This window comes from Olea europaea, chromosome 1 (assembly GCF_002742605.1).
Source record: "Olea europaea var. sylvestris chromosome 1, O_europaea_v1, whole genome shotgun sequence".
NCBI lineage: Eukaryota > Viridiplantae > Streptophyta > Magnoliopsida > Lamiales > Oleaceae > Olea > Olea europaea.
In genome coordinates, this window is record NC_036237.1 from 26,180,856 (window position 1) to 26,199,847 (window position 18,992).

The window sequence follows — 18,992 nt, forward strand, 5'->3', positions numbered from 1 at the left end:
TTATATATAGTATCTATTTTCATTCTTCCTTCTACAAAATTTGAAAATGGCTTCTTAAGGTGACAACTTATCTTTCTCTGCTGAATAAATGAATACTTTCACTGATCTTCTTGGTAATGAAGAAGACATGAATTTGGAGAAATCTTCATTCGATTGGGGACTTTCTGATATTGAAATCCCAAACTATAAGCCATTTCATTCCCCTCCTTCATTTCTTTCTATTTCTCCTAGTTTCAGCCCTTCTGTTCTGTTTGACTCTCCTGTACTGTTTTCGTCGTCTAATGTAAGCACTTCTTATAGTATTATACGCTTTTGGGATGTGTCTTGTTAGAGTACGGTGACCCTCTGATTGGTCCTGCCTGAAAAGCTCGCAGTGCAACATGTGCTGAAACTAAAATCATGAAAAAAATGGGGGCATCCTATCATTCAGAGTAGACTGAGTAGTTGCACTTCTTGTAATCATATTTAATATAAAGAATTTCCTCTGCCCGTGATTTTTTCCCATTTTGGATTTCTAAGTAAATCTTGTGTTCTTGTTCTTAATTTTGTATTGTCAATTCTTGCTTTTTCATAACACGTCTATTTATCTATCTCCTTCACTTTATCCTTTAACCCTTCTTGGTACTTATTTCAAGTTTTTATTGATCTGATCAATGAGTAATGTAAGTTTCCGTGGCGATGTGCTTGTGTAGGTTGTTCCATCTCCTACTACCAGGACCTTTGCTGATCAAGCCTCCGAGGAGGAGGGCAGAAAGTATTCCCATTTTTCTTTCCCATCTGAAACGAGACCTTCCACCTGTTCGTCGTCTATGTTTTCTGAAGGAAGGAATTCATCTGTATGTTTCAGTTCTTCTTTAACTATATCTTATGATCACATGTTCTTACTGTATTATTGCTGATAATTATAGTTCAACAGGAAAAATTAAAAGCTAGGGTGAAATCAGAATCAGCTCCAACTCAAGGCCTTCCTCAAGAGGTTCCCAGATTTCAAGCAAACAATCAGAGCAATCCTAATATGCAGATTAGTCAAATGCATTATGCTCAACAACTTCAGTATGTTAGGGAGCAGAAAAAACCAGATGATGGATACAACTGGAGGAAGTATGGACAAAAGCAAGTTAAGGGAAGTGAAAATCCTCGTAGTTATTACAAGTGTTCGTTTCCAAATTGTCCTACGAAAAAAATAATCCAGCAAAATTTGGATGGACATATTACTGAAATAGTATACAAGGGAAATCACAATCATCTCAAACCTCTGTCAACTCGAAGATCATCTTCAAGTTCGATTCAGGGAATTTCAAATTATTCACATGACAATGCTCAGATGAAGTCTCTGATAATCTCTGAGAATTCATCGGCTTCTTTTGGCAATGATGATTTTGAACAAGGATCTGCCATGAGTAACTCAAGATACGAGAATGAAACTGAACCAGAAGCTAAGAGATGGTAAGAATAGCTCTTACTTAGTTTAATGAGAAAACCATTAGATAAACGAAATCAATATCTTAAAAATTTGTTATCCTATTTTCCAGGAAGGGGGACGTTGAATGTGAGGACATACCAGATCAAGGAAGTAGAACCATTCGCGAACCTAGAGTTGTTGTTCAAACCACAAGTGAGATTGATAATCTTGATGATGGTTATAGGTGGAGGAAATATGGACAGAAAATTGTTAGGGGCAACCAAAATCCTAGGTAAGAATTAAATCGTTATCAGATACAGCAAAATTAAGACAGTAACCTTACTATTCTATTTGAACTGCCACTAGCACTATCCTGATATAAGATGTGGTCGAACTGATGCAGGAGCTACTACAAATGCACATATGATGGATGTCCCGTTAGGAAGCAAGTAGAGCGAGCGTCCCATGATATGAAGGCAGTGATCACTACTTACGGAGGAAAACACAACCACGATGTTCCTGCAGCACGTGGTAGCAGCAGTTACACCAGACCATCTGTGAACAGCAACAATGCGCCTATGGTCTTTAGGCCTTCAGCCATGAACAGCCATTCTAACGACTGGACAATTTTCCCTGACTTGCTTTAGACAACCTGGCTACTATAAACAAAGAATCAAACACCATATACCCTTAGAAATTGCAGGAGGCAGGTAGTTTTCCATTCTTGAGTTTCAGAAACTCGGAAGGATCCTACGCTAATGAAATGCAGCAGGAAAACACTGCTCTCTCTATGGCCAGGGAAGAGCCAAAAGATGACTTTTTTTTTTTTTCCAACTCTTTTCTAAGTTGGTGATTTCTTTAAAACAAATTTTTTAGAGTACAAGAAATTTATTATTAATCAGTTGTGTAGTTTAATAGTAGGACTCACTGTATTTTTCATTTGTTCTGGGGCTGGTAATGCTTAGAACAATACTCATGAAAAGTTCTAGTGCTGCATGAAAGAAAATGCAAAACAAAGAGAAAGTCTAAGGGAACTTCATATTCTTTTCAAATATTTGTTTTTTTTCTTCCCTCAATTATTTGAATAAATTTCGAACGAACAGACTAGTCATGCATTTGCATCATATTTCATCTTTATTACTGAGCATTCACTGTTTGTTTACACCAACAGGATCTTCTTTTATACCTTCGTGGGGTCAGTATAATAATTATTAATTAACAGGTTCATCTTCAATTAATGTTCATATATTAAAAGACTTAGTGATAGTAGGTATCCTGGCACATCAGGCTTATCCTTCCAGGTGATATTAAGAGGAATTATAAACCAAAACTTTTGTCCCATCCACATGGATGCCTTTTTAATCGTTAACTAACTTATCGATCACATCTATGAGAAGTACCCAGAACTTTCTCAATTTCAAAAGTCGCTTAACAATGGCCAAACACATGATGTATACAGTAAAGAGAGAAAGCAATCATTTTATTTATAAAAGAACCTTTACAGTTTAGAACATCATGAAAAATTCTCCCCTACAGGATCTTAATTCACCCACTATACAATGAGAAACGGAAAGAAAAGCATTCTGTTATAAACATGAATTTAAGTATACAAGTGTATTGAAGTGGTATACAGACAAAACAATGAAACAATTTCATCGAAATAGGAGTATATCAGATATAGGATTGGTTTGAGAGTTTATATCCCGAAATCATAGCCGACAGTGCAAGTAAGAAAAAGGCAAAGAATTCCATGCTGATTGCTGATGCAGAAGAATCTGTAAATATGTTATCTGCCCCTTCTCTCATTCTATTAGTCAAGGGCACTGCGGATGAAGCTGCTGATATCAATAAGTATGCCACAATCTGTAATTTCAGAATTTCGATTTAATGATTGTTTTCAATAAAAAAATTCATTGCTATCATATAGGATGAAAAGGCATAATTGACCTTGTGCTAATATATCAGTATATTCATTTCAGATTTGCATATATAAGCTAAGAAACAGAAACCACATTTTTGTCCTCGAGTTACCAAAACTGCATTGAGACATTTCGATTTTATCTTGTTTTATGATTCTAGATGTATTGCCTGAAAATGCTCGAGTAAAACAGAGATTAAAGTTGCAAACAACGAAATTTCAGACAGGGATGGCCTACAAATCACTTGTTGTCGAAACTTGCCTACCAATAAATCCTAACCGGTCACAAGGAACAACGGTAAGATAATGACTTGGGAAGTCAAGTTGCTCAAAATCTGTGTTGGATGTAACCATATAATGCTGATTAAAATTAGGATCAAATTTTCTACTTTTAAGATTTTTATAATCCCTAATTATGTTTAAAATCTAAGACAAAGTTTCATGAATTTGTAGGGACTAATTTTTGGCACAAGATTCCTTCCCTTTTCATCAAGATTTCTTAGCTCAATCACACAATAGTTTATAGCAACTCCCTCGTTATGGTTTATAATTTGAAAAATCTAAACATAGTTGCAGGAAAATCCAAGAAATTCATCAAATTAATTATAAAATCCACCTACCTGATCTCCAAAAAAGTCCACAATCAACATATTTTTCGGCGAAATCATTTCTCGACCGGTGGAGAGTTCTTGAATCTGCCTCAAAATCTGTAATCCAGTGTACAACGATGAAAGAATTGCTATTGCCAATACATACCTGTAATGATAACCACATTCGAGAAAACACAAAATAAAAAATCTTAATTCTTGATCAATGCTCACCCCAGAAAATAAAATTGTATTGTACAGAAGAATACAGAAACATGATGGTACCTGTATTCCTCGTATTTATCAAATTCCCTCCAATCCCCATGCTTATTACTAGCCATTATAATGAAAGCCAGCAATGAAAAAAGCAAACCGAAGCCTCGCAAACCCAAGGACCCTCTCTTGAGAAGATCCTCTCTCTTCCACCGTCGTACGATGTTCGAAATTCCGGTACCCCTTCCCAGCGTTTGATTCTCCAAATCGCCGGTCGCCGGCGTTGCCGCCGACTGAGACGATTCTGCCACCGTTTTCGACGTGGGCTCATCGGGAGTCGGCATATTTTTCTCAGATTTCTCTTTCTTAATTGGCGTTGATAAATTAAATTGAGGTATAGAAAACAAGAAGTGATGTACAAGGTAAAAGGATGGAAGTTGAAAATTACATGTACAAGAAATTATATCAATTTCCATCTGCTGTGGAGATCATCATGGAATTATAATGTGGCGTGCGAAAACTATCTTTTTGCATAAATTAAAGAAAATCCCGTGGTTATGCTAGAATCAATGATCAAGCATCCGATGTTTATGGAATCTTGTGGATAGCATGGGGAGAAGCGCATGTGATAATTGCTTCTGAGAATTTGAAAGTTTCCGTGAATTGTATCATTATATAACGAACAGCAGTTGACGCGGGATTTACAAGCTATTGCATCGGGCCCGGTTCCAGAAGGTATCACGTAAAGGATTTTTCATTTTTGAGATTTTTTTAAATAGTTCACTTCTAAGGGATCACGATTATTTTGTTCATTCAAATCATTTTCTTTTCGATCGCACACTAATTTAACATGATTTAGAGCATCTTCAATAGATTTTTTAAGCATAAAATTCTCACCATTTTAAATAGTCAATCCTTAAAATTTTATTCAAAAAGACTCTTTAAAATAACATTTTAAGATAGAAAATCACTCTCTATAATTAAATGTACTCAAACTATTTTCAATTTTTTATGTAGAAAAATAGTATAATAATTTGAAAAGAAGCTATTGCAAATAAAAGATAGAACAAAATATAGTTAAGCTATTTGTACTTGTTGGCTTACACTTTGATTTATCTGACCCCACTCCTCCTCTCACATGGAGGCCACGACGTGGGGGTTCGACCCCCATATGAAAGGAGGAGGTGGAGTCGGATAATCTAAAGTGTAAAATGATATGTACAAATAGCATGACAAAAAAAAATAATAACAACAAAGCTGTTTGTACCTTCCATTTTACACTCTACCTTACACGCTGACGTGGAAAGTAACTATAGGAGGGGAAAGAAAAAGCAAAAAGCAAGAAACCACCCAAATAATGGCAAATGTAACCCGCCAAACCACCCCAAATAATTGAAAACATAACCCGCCCCAATTAATCTTCCATTCATTCCGATGGTTGACGAAGCTATGTGTGAGACTGTCTGATTTGCCAGCCCATCCCATATTTCGTCGCCGCCACCCCAAATAATCTTCCATCATAAACAAATGGCGGGTTTCATTCCAGACCAAAATAATTGAAAGTTTGAAAGAGGTTTTTAGTGATCGACGAAACTGAAGGTGAAACTGTCTGCGCCGGATGCCCATCCCACATTTAGTTGCTGTTGGCCACCCAACCCTGAGGTGATATTCCACGGGAATCGGATGTAATAGATTTGAAGAGATGACAGACAAAGGTGTGGTTTTGTTCCATCCCATATTTCCCTTTCTTACTGTTAATGTGAGAATGGATGTGAATTTACTGGCTGTGTACTATGTGGGGGAGATAGTGTAGGTGCGTTTTATAAATGCAAATTTTCATCAATAGGTTAATGGAAAATTGGTGGGGTTTTGTTGGAGATGTATTTGCCCTGATTAAAAAAATTAGTTATGTGAATTAGTTTTAACATTCTTTAATTGGTTATTTATTGCAATGAATAAAAGTTCGAAAGATGTGGATGGACATATTTCGCTAGAATTCGATAATGAGGATATTTTGGACAGTGTCAACTTGGTAATGGATGGAATAGTAGGAGTAGATGGAGTGGGCGATAGGATTATAGGAGTAGATGGTGCAACCATGCTCGATGTGGGTATGGAGTTCAACGATGAAAAAGAAATATTTCATTTTTACAAAAGATATGCGTATGACGTAGGGTTTCCAATTAGAAAAAGAAATTCGCAAAAGGATGATGATGGAGTTGTCAAATATGTTGTGTTCACATGTAGCTGCGAAGGACGAAGAAGCAGAAATACAAGTGGTTCTTTGAAGCCACACGTTACCATTCAGACAAGTTGTAAAGCCAGAATTATTGCTTCTGTAGATGCATATGGAATATGGAGAATTAACACAGTCAATCTCATTCGCAATTACAGAACAAGTCCTTCGAAGTCAAGGTTGTATCGTTGCAACTGAGTGTTGAGTGCCCATGTCAAATGATGGCTTGAAATGAACGATATGGTAGGGATTCCTCACAATGCTGCAGTCGTAGAAGTGGATGGGTACGAAAACATTACTTGAATAGAAAAGGATTGTTGAAACTATGTTGAACAAGTTAAGGCAGTTAAGACTTAGAGACGGAGATACCGCAGCAATACAAGCCTGCTTTTCGAACATGCAAGCAAGATGTTCGGGTTTTTACTTTAGTATGGATTTAGATGAGGAGTCGCGGGTTGAGGAATATTTTTTGAACTGATAATAGGAGTAGGCAAGCATATAAAGAGTTCGATAATGTTGTAACATTTGATACCATGTACCTAGCTAACAAGTATGACATGTCATTCGCGTCTTTTTGTTGGGGTTAATTATCACGGACAATCAATGCTACTCAGTTGTGGTTCGTTGTCGAACGAAAGTTCAGAAACATTTGTGTGGCTTTTCAAGACTTGACTTCAGTGCATGCATGACCAAGCTCCCAAGGGAATTATTACCGATCAAGATAAGGTCGTGCAAAATGCAATTTAAATCGTTTGTCCAAACACCAGGCATAGGTGGTGTCTTGTTCTTCCACTTCCTAGCAAAGAGATTGGAACGTGTGAGTTATTTGTTGAACTTCTTCAAGTGCTGTTGAGTTATTCGAGTTAATGGTAACAGTACTAGACTCGCCGCTTGATTATCCTAGTTCGACCCATTCCCAGTATCTACAGTGAGCACTGTAGCAATTGTACAACTTTTCCTTGTTCTTCGTCTCCCTTTCAACCTCAAGGCACTTGACAAAGCCATGTCTACAGAGGGGCATCGTCGTTTGTTAGGGCAATCAATAAAGAAGTGCCTCTTTTCTCTACAGCTATGGCAGATTCCGAAATTTTTCCTGTCATTCTAACACATGAACAACTAAATTTTAAAAAATAATGAAATGCACACAAACTCCATTACTTTTCTTTTTCCAATTTGGTTTTAAGAAATAATGAAACACACACACACACGCGCACACACATTGACAATTTGGGTTTTACCGTCGTTAATCGAGAACAATAAAATACAAGGTTTTCTTCATACCAACTATAGGCAACTGCGTCGGAGATGGACACTCTTCCTAAATACGGTGGAGATTTTACCTTGCGGATTCAACATATGAAAGAAGCAAACGATCAACTGAAGGTGGGAACCTCAAGCATATAGATGATTGATATATTGGGCACTGGCATTTTCATCTCGTCATGTGGGAGAATCTGAAGTTTAGTGTGTTTCTGTCGCCGTCGAAGTTTCTCTGATTTGGGGTTTTTTTCATGTAAGGGAATAGGGTGAAAGTGACGTGGATTTTTGCGTTTTGGGGGTTATGTTGGGCTGGGTCAAAAATTTCCCACCATTTTTTATTTCTTGAATTTTTACGCTCCACTTGCCACGTCATCGAGTCAACAAGCGGGTAAAGGCAAGTGTACACATAGCACGATTGAAATAATAAATACTTTTTGGAAGTAGTCAAAGTAAGTGACAAAATCAAGCGCCTCTTAGAGCACTTAAAATTCTTTGATCTCTAAATTTATAGAAGCTCGTTATATTGTTAAATATGCTCTTTAAAAATAGAGAATTTATTGTATATACTCTTAAAAAATCATAATTTGACTCTATCGTTCTTTTTTCCTTTTAAACATTTGTTCAACTAATCTATTTCTTTTAATACTTGAGATAGGTACATGATTGAGCTCATCAAGTCACCAGATTTTGCCGCTTATAATTTTAGAGTTACTACAAGACATTTAAGTCAACTCCAATACCCAAACTCTTATGGCTGTGTTTGATTGGAAAATTTTGCATAAAATTAGCTTTTTTCACCTAATTTCCAACTTTTGGAATATTTGATTTTCAAATTTTTTTATGAAATTTTTTTCCTATCTTTGAAAATATACGTTTTTTTTTCCTTTTCTAAGAAAAACATTTTCTTTTCTAGAGATATTTTCCATGTTAATCAAGCACACACTTACTTATTATTGATCTAGTAATCTTTTTATAAATATTGTTACGTTTTTTCCTATGGCAGGTACATAGTTGCCCGTTAAGTAAAATGTTATGCAAACACCCTCTTTTTGAGACTAATAAATCAAAGCATGTCGCATCTATCGTCTTTACTCCGAGCCTATGAAATTACTTTTCATCGCCTTGTTAACTATGACTTTTCGAGGCATTGAGAGCATAGTCCAGCAACATAATTCATTGCGGGCACGTCACCTCTTGGCTCCGTAGCGATTGAAGAAGATCCAACCTTTAGCCGCATCAGATGGGTCTCCAATATCAAAGGCGATTGTGTTCAATGTCGTAGCACCTCATGCAAGTTGCATTTTGACAGTATAGAACCACGTGACATTGATTGATTTGACTCTTTTAAATGTAGCCGGGAGTCAAATTCCTTATTTTTCGCCTAAGACAGTGTGTGAAGGTCACATGCCTATAATGCCTATGATACGACGTTGTGACATCGTCAAGTTTAAGTAGAGGGTCATTGGGATGAGGTCATGTGTCAATCATTTGAGGAGCCTCAGTTCATTCTCTTTGCCTATAAATACTTAACTTTATGAAATTGTGAAGGTAATTACCAATTGGTAGTTCTCACTCTAGAAATCTAACCTTAGTCCCATTTTTCCCCATTTTTCTTCATTGTTTGTTCTCTATTCGTTATTGTGCTGACTCTTGAGCTTCGAAACATGTACAGTCGTGGCCTTACCTGCATTTGTCTGGAGAACCTTGATCTTGTACCCTCGAATGTGTGTCCACGTATACACGTAACATATGTGTGGAGGAAAGGGGAGACATGATCTATTTACGTACTGTGTCCTAACTAAATTCGGATATCAATAGATTGGCGTCGCTTGTTTAATTTGAGACTTATCCCAATGTTCATCAAAGAAATCTAGCTTTGTTCGCCTCATTTCATCATTGGTGATCCCAATGAAGTGGGGAGGAGGCGGGGCAATGAGGAAATGGAAGATCCACTTCCACTGGGCTCATAGCATTTGTTTGGTAAGCTATTGAAAATGGAATTTTCCCATGACACTTCTACCATGGCCTTATAGCCCACAATACATGGAAGAACTCCATAACCCACCCTTAGAGGCGTCAAGCTTGTGTTTAAGGGTATACTTGATGATTTTGTTGACAACCTCAGCATGATCGTTGGCTTGTAGGTGGTGTGGAGTGGAGAAGTATTTATTGATTCTAAGCTCTTTGCAGAGCCTTGTGATCTTCACATTGTCAAATTGCTTGCAATTATCAATGCCCAAAGAGTGGAGAACAGTAGTAAATGATGTTCTTTTAGATAAATTTGAGGGTATTAGCTTCAATGATTTTCATCATAGACTCAACTTCGATTCACTTAGTAAAATAATCAAGAGTAACAATGGGAGAGACACACTGCCTTTTCTTCTTGGGAGAGACCCAATAAAGTTTATTCCCATTTGACAAATAATCAAGGGTTAATAATCACTATGAGCTTTTGAGGCGAATGCCTTGGGATTGTGACAAAGTATTGGAACTTGTCTCTCCTTTTGACATGGTGCAAATAATCTTTCTTCATTTTATGTCACTATATCCCTATTTTAGGGCCTTCTATGTCAATGCTTGGCCTCCATATGGTCTCCATATATCCCTTCATGGATTTCCCTTGAGACATAATCTACTTACTCATCTTTTATTCAAGCAGAGGCGAGCCATTGAGAAGTCTCACTTACAAAGCACATCCTCTTCTAATACGAAGTAAGCAGTTTTTCTTCTCAATTTGCAAGCATCTTTCTTGTCTTCTAGAAGGGTTTGATCTTTGAGGTATGCAATGATTGGCTTCATCCATCTGTAAGCCATATTCTTAACGAGGAAGACTTTTTTATCATGCTATTAAATATTAATATTTTATTTATGCTAAAGCCTCTATAGGTAAGTTAAAGTAAAAATTAATTTTGTTAGCTAGGTTCCAAACTATCAAGATCTAATCGCATTCAAATTAATGAAAATTGAAATTATTTGAATTTACTTGAGATTGAAGCGTAATCAATAAACATTCAAGTTCACAATTGATCTCTAATACCTTTAATGTATTGTTGTCTACGTATCATTTATAATTCTTCAACTAAAATCAAAATCACATTTAAATGTAGACATGAATATAAATTTGAGAAGAAAATATATGCTTTGTTGAGTCACTCCTCTAACGTAGTGCTTATTTGGTAGAGATTTTGATAATTGATTTTTTTGACCGTTAGAAATAAAGTGGGTCCTTCTTGTGAGAGAGGAATTTAAAAATGACGGTTAGAATAGTGAAATAACGGTCAAAAATTGATTTTAATTGGGTTAAAAGTTGTACCAAATAAGCTCATAATTTTTAATTTAGAGGGAATTCTAAGAGCCTGTTCGGTAATGATTTTGAAAATTGATTTTTTAACTGTTAGGAGAAAAGTAGGGACACTTGTGAAAGAAGAAGTCAAAAATTATGATTAAAATAGTGAAATAATGGTTTAAAAATTAATTTTTGGGATGAAAAATCACTTCGTTCCTAAATATTGTCTGTATAGATATCTAATCAGCTGACATTGAATAAGAATTTTTTTAAAATGCTATTCATTAATAAATCAATCAAAAAGCAACGGAATTAACGGAATCATCACAGGGGGAAAAAGAAAAAACGACGTCAAAGCTAATGGCATTATCGTTATTCAACGTAAAAAGCGTGTTATTTTCGTGAATTGATTCGCTTTCCAGCATGTTCCCCCAATTGTCTTCCTCTTGTCTCTTCTCCATTATTTCATAGTTGAATCTCAAGGTCTCTCTCAATACTGATTTTCAGTAGAACGGTATACGGTATACTATGAGAAGAAGAAACTAAAGCCCACAAGAGTTAATTTCCAAGCATGTTTTCTTGTTTTGCCCCTCCCTTTTCCTTCAATTTACAGTTCTTTTACCCTTCCCCAATTCGTTGTTTGGTCGGCGCTAATCATACTTCTGCTCGCTTCTGCTCACGATAATTAAACAGAGGAATGCGTATACATTCAGAAAATTTAAAGAATTAGAGGGTAATTTTTTGTGTTTATATGATGCAGCTGAGGATTTTTTGTGTAAGATTATTTTTGTTCTGTTTATTGATAATTGCTCTCCGATTTGCATACATTGTGACCCTCCGAGGGGAATTATGTGACCACGGAGACTTTTGTTTCTTTTCGTTGCCGGAAAATATCAATGTTGTTACGGGCATCGGAAAACTGGTCAAACCCTCCTCGTCGATTACTTCTACCAATGGAAAGTCAGCGCCGGCGATGCCCAAGAAGCTGCCGGAACTCTGGGCCACCTGGGGTTTCCAGAAGGCCGTTCGTTTCTATTCCTCGACCTTCCAATATCTGATTTATGAGGGCTTCTTGAAACCTAGTTATAAGGTCCTTTGCGTCGAAACGCAGACGGGTGCTGACGTTTTTGCGTTGAAAGAGATTGGGGTGGAGGATTCGATAGGGATTTTCAAGAAAGCATTCAAGCCTCTGGTAATTTCGGGGCAGGGTTTTAAGCAACCCTTCAAGAATAGTACTTTCGATTTTGTGTTTTCCGGTGGTGGTATGATTGAGAAGTCTTCGAAGTTGGCAGATTTTGCTACTGAAATTTCCCGGATCCTGAAACCCGAAGGATTTCTGGTGGTCCACACGGGCACGAAAGATGAATACAGTCTCAATTCATTTCTTGATTTCTTTAACTTTTGTAAATTGGTAAAAACTAGGGTCATAGATGGGATTGATTCCAAAATGCCAATTATTCGTGAAATTGTCGTGAAAAAAGTTAGTGGATATGGAAATATCGAACAAATTATTGACTATGGGACAGAAAATCTCAGTGTTGATTTTGTGACCAAATGCTTAGTTCCGGGGTATAAGCTAGAATTGATCCATAAAGCAGAGCCTTTAATAGAGGAAGAACCAAAGAAGCCTTGGATTACTTTGAAGAAGAATATAAAGAATATAAAGTACTTGCCTTCAATGGTTGATATAAGTTTTAAACAAAGGTATGTCTATGTTGATGTTGGAGCTAGAAGCTACGGATCAAGCATTGTTAGTTGGTTTAAGAAGCAATATCCAAAGCAAAACAAGACTTTTGAAATATATGCAATTGAGGCTGATAAGACATTTCATGATGACTATAAGTATAAGAAAGGGGTCACATTGTTTCCCTACGCAGCATGGGTGAGGAATGAGACCCTGTTTTTCGAGATTAATAATCAAGATCCCAGTCATAAAAATGTGAAGAGAGGTAGAGGGATGGGGAGGATTCAACCGGTTCAGTCTTCAGGCGGTTCTAGTTCATTTGGGTACGTGGATAAGATTCAGGGATTTGATTTTGCTGAATGGTTGAAGAATTCAGTGTCGGAGAGGGATTATGTGGTTATGAAGATGGATGTAGAAGGGACTGAATTTGATCTGATTCCCAGGTTGTTTGAAACTGGAGCAATATGCTTGATTGATGAAATGTTTCTTGAATGCCATTACAATAGGTGGCAGAAATGTTGCCCGGGGGAGAGAGCTGCTAAGTACCAGAGAACATATGGGCAATGTGTGGATCTGTTTACTTCTCTAAGAGATAGTGGAGTTCTAGTGCATCAGTGGTGGTGACTGGTAATAGCTATCAGTAATTCTGTTCCATTTGTTGTTTTTAAAGTTTTTTCTTTTGCTCTCAAATCAAAATGTTGTAACTTTTTGTATCATCATTCATTTAGTACGAATCCCATATGTATTTAATATTGAAGTCATGGCTGAATTTCGTCAGTTATTCAGCAGCTTAAAAATCATTTTGGCTTTGGAGAATTCGAGATTTTCTTGAACTTTTAGAAATAGATTATGGAATTTTTCTGAACTCTCTCGTATATATTCAACTTTTCTCTGCTTTTGTGGACACCTCAAATTCTTCTTGAAAACAATAAACAATTCGCTATGATCATTAAAAAATATCTCATGCATATTAATTATGGAACCCTACGAATTGGAATACAGCAAAACATAATGTAAACCTGAACTGTTTTGCTAGTAAAGTATGTTGAAATTATATACCCCTGCTGTCACATGTTAGACTTCCAGGAATGGCCTTTATCATTCTTCTTAGGTTTCTGCATGATACCAATTGTTGAAAATTGATGCATTTTTCCCTTTTTGCTGCTCTACATTTCATTGAATTTGCCAAAATGAAGGAAATTCTTGAAGTTATTTGGGCAGTTTGTTGCATTTCCCCTTGGTTTTTAAAGCTGCAGGTGTATGAATAGCAGGTCACTAGGCTGAGAAAAAACAGTCTGCTTCATAGTGGTCCAAAGTTATATTCATCTTGTTAAAATAATGCTTGTAGTGCTCATTTTGATCCTTGTATTTATGGCAAATAAAGTCTTGAACATATGTTTGCATAAAGTGAATTTTACATTGCTGTATATTAAGTCATATCTTTATTGTTAACCAAGCTGACAGTTTTCTTCCCCAAACATATTTTTCTCTCAACGGACAAGGTAATCCCTGGTTTATGGAATTGCTTCAATATTTTTTTTGGATAACTTTAGTCAAGTATTGAACTTAAAATACTTCTTAGTGATGCGAATCGAACTCAGAGTTAAATGATGCATTTGTAAGATGCTAAATATAATAGATGGGTATAGAAAACTTTTGCAGCAGTTCATCCCAAAGTTCTCAACACCCGGTTTAGCACGGTATTTACCTACAAGTCTTGTATCATTACCCCGGTTTGCTTTTGCATTTATTGGTTTTCAATGGTGACTTACATTGTATGATAATGTTAAATGTAAGATTCAGTTATCGACATCTACCTCTACCTATGGTTGAGAAATGCAATTTTAGCTTGTTAAATTCTTGTTCAGTTGTAAAGTGGAGCCGCAGCTTGTCTTTGAATAAGGTACTGTTCAAGTTGGGTGTTGTTTTGGCCATATACATATAAAATGACAGCAATGGAATGCCAATCCTTGGGCCAAAATAGGAATAAGACTTGATATTATTAGAAATGCCCAAAAAAATATCATACTCGTAAAGCAAAAACATAGACGCACTCCTATGAACGTGGAAAACATACCGGATGGGTCGATTCGAATTGAAATTGTCAAGTCATCCATAACTGTTTAGTCAAAACAAGAATTCGTTTTGACCATGTTATTAAAGTGATTGTGTTCCTCTTCTGCAGACAATCCAGAATAAATAAATATGTAGTCATTGTGGTGTGCAAGAAACCAATTATTTTTCTTTTGACATTTTATTCTATTTTATATTGTATCGTTCTTTTTTCTGTCTGAGTTCCAAAAAACTTATCATATGAGGTTGAAAGAAAATGCACAATGAAAATAATATTTGGGAGTCGATTTGCTAAACCTATGATCTGGCTACCGTAACTAATGGTGTTAGAATTGAGATAATCGATAATACATAGGTTAATCTTGAGTGTAGCGATAAATTAACATTCTTGAACATGTCATTTGTAGAAATCTATTTCCTGCCCAACTTTAAAGAAAAATTAAATGAAAATTAAAGTTCAATTTCCTCGAAGATTACGATTTTTGTGTCAATTCTAGACATTTCACTTTTTGTTCCGTCATAGGTCATGTGCTAGGCTGTCATATCAAGCTTTGCATAGCCTAAAAATCGAAATGGTCCAGTTCCTATCAGTCTACTACGTTTGCAAAGAAGGAAGGCGCATCTGGTCGTACAATTAACCATTTTCCACTAGAAACACCATCCTACATACACGAGATATATGGATAATAGAAAATCAAAAAGGACAATAAATGCGCTTAGAGTAACGACCATAAATAGAAGAAAATAAACATGTTCCTAGTCCGTGGCTCTCTCTATATGTAAATTCAAAGAAAGGGCCAAAAGATTTACCCAAAAATAGGCCAAAAAAAAAAAAAAGAAAGGAAAAAAGGAGAGACAATAGAAAGAAGAGAAAGGATTGAGATAAAGAGAAGTAAATTTGAGGGCAGAATGTGTCATTGAATGGCCATTTTGTCAACCCTCATCTTCTGACTTTTTGATCCTACCACGATTTGATCTAACCACCAATAATGTTTATTACGACATTTGATTCCGACCTTGTTTTTAATTCTCTTAACGATTCTTGTTAATATTTTTTTGTCCAAAGGTTTCCAGGCAGGCAGGCCTATCCATTATTCTGATTTCTCCTCCTTTTTCCTATCCATGCAATTGCTGCCCTTGAGAATCTTGATTCTTCTTAATTCAGATTGGGACAAGAATTCCAGGCAGCAATATGGGACAATGTTGTTCATTTCATGTTGAAAGTTATTATGCGGAGAATCGTGAAGAGGAAAGAGAGGTTGAACATGAAGATATGATATTTAGAGGCCATGCTGGGGCACATGTTAGGCTCCAAGGATCATCTAAATTTATATCAATGCATACTCAGCAAGGGACAAAGGGGACCAACCAAGATGCCATGACTGTTTGGGAGGTATATTCATTATTTTCTCTAATTTCTCAATTCTAATAAAGGTTTCCGATTCTTGTGTATTTAAATATTTGGCTGTGATTTTTTGGGATAATTTTTCTTGATTTCGTCTCTCTGTCCTGAAAATCCCAGCATTGATCTGCGTACGTGTTCTTTAAATGATTCTATTCATTTTCTTTCTATCTTTTGACACCAAAATATAGATACATTTAGCTATTGTGGTTTCAAAATTTTCTTCTGTTACGACTACTTAACTTTTTATTTAATCAACTTTAATTTTGTTTATGATAATTGGCCAAACACTGCCTACTTACGGAGTGGGGGTGTTGATATGTGACTAATGTGCTTCAATTGCTGCTTCAGAACTTTTCGGGTGCGAAAGACACGTTCTTCTGTGCTGTGTTCGATGGACATGGTCCGTCTGGCCACAAGGTGGCACGCTATATTCGCAATGTTTTGCCAGCAAAAATTTCAATGTTATATAACAAGTCAAATGTTGGTGGAAAAAATGGTGGTTTTGAAGAGAAAATTGGCAATGATCATCCTTTTTTATCATCATGGAAAGATAAAATAATGAAGTCTTTCCATGAAGTGGATGAAGAACTTGAGGGTGATGCATCTATTGAAAGCTACTGCAGTGGTACAACCACAGTGTCTATACTTAGAAAGGTACAATTGCTTTTTAAATAAATTGGCATTGAAATAATTTCAAAATTTTCCTTGCTGATATAACTCAGTAATTCTGGGAGCTGAATTTCAAAATTTTCCTTGCTGATATAACTCAGTAATTCTGGGAGCTGAAACACTCGAGTAATTCTTTTTTTTTTTCTTTTTTTTTTTTTTTTTGGTGATTTCATTGCTAACGTCTCAGGGTGAACACCTTATAATTTCGAACTTAGGGGATTCTCGTGCTGTTCTATGCACTCGAGACGACAAAGATCAACTTATATCTGAACAACTCACTGTTGATCTGAAGCCAAATCTTCCAGGTTGGTGTCCTTTTTAGCTTCTCTATTTATGGAAGCAATCGAGAACTTTCATTTCACTATAGATTTCTTTACTCTAATTATCTACCATGTAAAACCAGGAGAAATGGAACGAATTAAAAGCTGCCAAGGAAGAGTTTTGGCAATGGATAAAGAACCAAACGTGTACAGAATATGGATGCCTGATGAAGATTGCCCCGGTCTTGCCATGTCAAGAGCTTTTGGAGATTTTTGCTTAAAAGATTTCGGCCTCATCTCAACCCCTGACGTTACTTACAGAAAACTAACACAAAGAGATGAATTTGTCATCTTAGCAACCGACGGGGTAAGAACTCCTAGCACATAGTATTCACAATGAAAATGCGATGGTACGTCATTAGTGGCGGTTCTTAGAATTTGAGTAAGCTAGGGTAGATCCAAGCGAGCGAGCTCGAGCAGCAGTCAAGTTTCTGCCCAATATATGAAGAAGGAAAAAAAATAAAAATAAAAGAAATCTGTGGAGCCAGCACAGGCTGCCCCCATGGCTCGCCGAGTGCTGGCTCTGTCACTGGTAACGTCATACGTGAGAATTATTTATGTTGTCCTATATATCAAACTAATTGAACATATGTAATTTTTTTTCTTCAGATATGGGATGTGTTATCGAACAATGAAGCAGTACATATTGTGGCTTCAACGAAGAAACGATCCCTGGCAGCTAAACTGTTGGTGGATCAAGCTGTTCGAGCCTGGAGATACAAGTATCCGTCTGCCAAGATTGATGATTGCGCTGTCATATGCTTGTTCTTCAAACGCCCGAGACATTTGTTAACTAAGTCCATATCAGAAGTGACTGAACCGAGCTTGAATCATACAGAGGTCGGAGAACATAGTTATAATGGAAATGCGATAACTGATGACGGGCTGGATACAGTTTTGAACTGTAAAGTGGAAGAAAGCCCGGAAACAGCTCCAAATGGTGGTGATCGGTTGGATTCTGCCACACATCGGCCTCGAAAAAGAAGATCAGAAAAGAAAATTGAGCAGGTTGGAGAATGGTGAGGGCTCTAGTGAATTGTTCAAAGTCTGTAAGCATTTGAAAAAACACGAGATGAAAATAGCATTAGTCTTAGTGGTGAATGGTGAGAATAAGCAACTGTTCTTGAAAAAAAAAAGTTTTATACTTGACACCTTGATGATGAATATAAAAAGAAAAGAAAATCCTTCAAATAGAAAGAAAGAGAGAAATATATGTTGGATGACATGAAATCCGCGCAATCTAATGAGTGCCGCAATTTTATGTCTCCGAATAGTTAAAATTTTCCTTTTGTCTCTTTGAATGTGTGGAATTGTTGATATGCCGACTTAGACACTAATCAACATGTTTAAGGAAGAAAAATATGTTATTATCTAGTTTGTGATCTACCGTGTTTGCTGTTTTGCCTGGGACGAACGAACCAATTGTATAACTCTGTGGTTGGTGCCTCCAAGCAAGTGATTTAGCATCGCATCAACTGTTTTAGCATCACTCGGTGTGTTGTGATTTTTCATAGAATGACACTTGTGATGTCAAGGATTGACTCATAAGATGCCAAACTATACCCTATCGATTACCAAAGTTTCGTGTTCGTGGCTCAAACAATTTTGGGACAATCCTGGGAGCCTTTTTAACTATAATAATATTCTTTTTTGGAAGAGAAAAAAAAAAATAACATTTTGAGAACATGGTTGTATTGTATAATGAGAAAGTGAGGCTAGAAGAAACAGCAGCCCAATTATTCCATAGTACATGCCTTATTTGAGAGCCCAATTAGAAAAGAGGTAATCTTTATTGAGAAATTCTTGAAAAAATCTGAAAAAAAAAGAAGAGCAAAAATTCACTGATTGGAACAGACCACCAAACAAATGGTACCAATTTTTCTGAACGTTAAAGAAAAGTTACAAAAAGAGGAAGCTTTGGACAGAGTACCACAAAAGT

General features: G+C 36.4%; 4 protein-coding genes across 4 annotated transcripts; 3 read left to right on the forward strand and 1 right to left on the reverse strand.

Annotated features, from left to right (window-relative positions):
* Nucleotides 1-22: 22 nt before the first annotated feature.
* On the forward strand, nucleotides 23-2,526 carry LOC111398901 (probable WRKY transcription factor 33). The gene is made up of 5 exons (XM_023026065.1): nucleotides 23-283; nucleotides 693-836; nucleotides 917-1,446; nucleotides 1,533-1,694; nucleotides 1,806-2,526. The coding sequence occupies exons 1-5, from the start codon at nucleotides 89-91 to the stop codon at nucleotides 2,047-2,049; spliced, it is 1,275 nt and encodes a 424-aa protein (XP_022881833.1). The 5' UTR covers nucleotides 23-88; the 3' UTR covers nucleotides 2,050-2,526.
* A 328-nt stretch (nucleotides 2,527-2,854) lies between these two features.
* On the reverse strand, nucleotides 2,855-4,826 carry LOC111398911 (CASP-like protein 4B1). The gene is made up of 3 exons (XM_023026073.1): nucleotides 4,193-4,826; nucleotides 3,941-4,076; nucleotides 2,855-3,265 (listed from the first exon to the last, which is right to left on the reverse strand). The coding sequence occupies exons 1-3, from the start codon at nucleotides 4,594-4,596 to the stop codon at nucleotides 3,074-3,076; spliced, it is 732 nt and encodes a 243-aa protein (XP_022881841.1). The 5' UTR covers nucleotides 4,597-4,826; the 3' UTR covers nucleotides 2,855-3,073.
* A 6,424-nt stretch (nucleotides 4,827-11,250) lies between these two features.
* On the forward strand, nucleotides 11,251-13,402 carry LOC111398920. The gene has a single exon (XM_023026085.1). It carries the CDS (start codon nucleotides 11,654-11,656, stop codon nucleotides 13,208-13,210), a length of 1,557 nt encoding a protein of 518 aa, XP_022881853.1. The 5' UTR covers nucleotides 11,251-11,653; the 3' UTR covers nucleotides 13,211-13,402.
* A 2,108-nt stretch (nucleotides 13,403-15,510) lies between these two features.
* Nucleotides 15,511-18,333, forward strand: LOC111398929 (probable protein phosphatase 2C 65). The gene is made up of 5 exons (XM_023026096.1): nucleotides 15,511-16,052; nucleotides 16,413-16,718; nucleotides 16,921-17,038; nucleotides 17,137-17,360; nucleotides 17,663-18,333. Exons 1-5 carry the CDS (start codon nucleotides 15,852-15,854, stop codon nucleotides 18,074-18,076), a joined length of 1,263 nt encoding a protein of 420 aa, XP_022881864.1. The 5' UTR covers nucleotides 15,511-15,851; the 3' UTR covers nucleotides 18,077-18,333.
* Nucleotides 18,334-18,992: the final 659 nt, after the last annotated feature.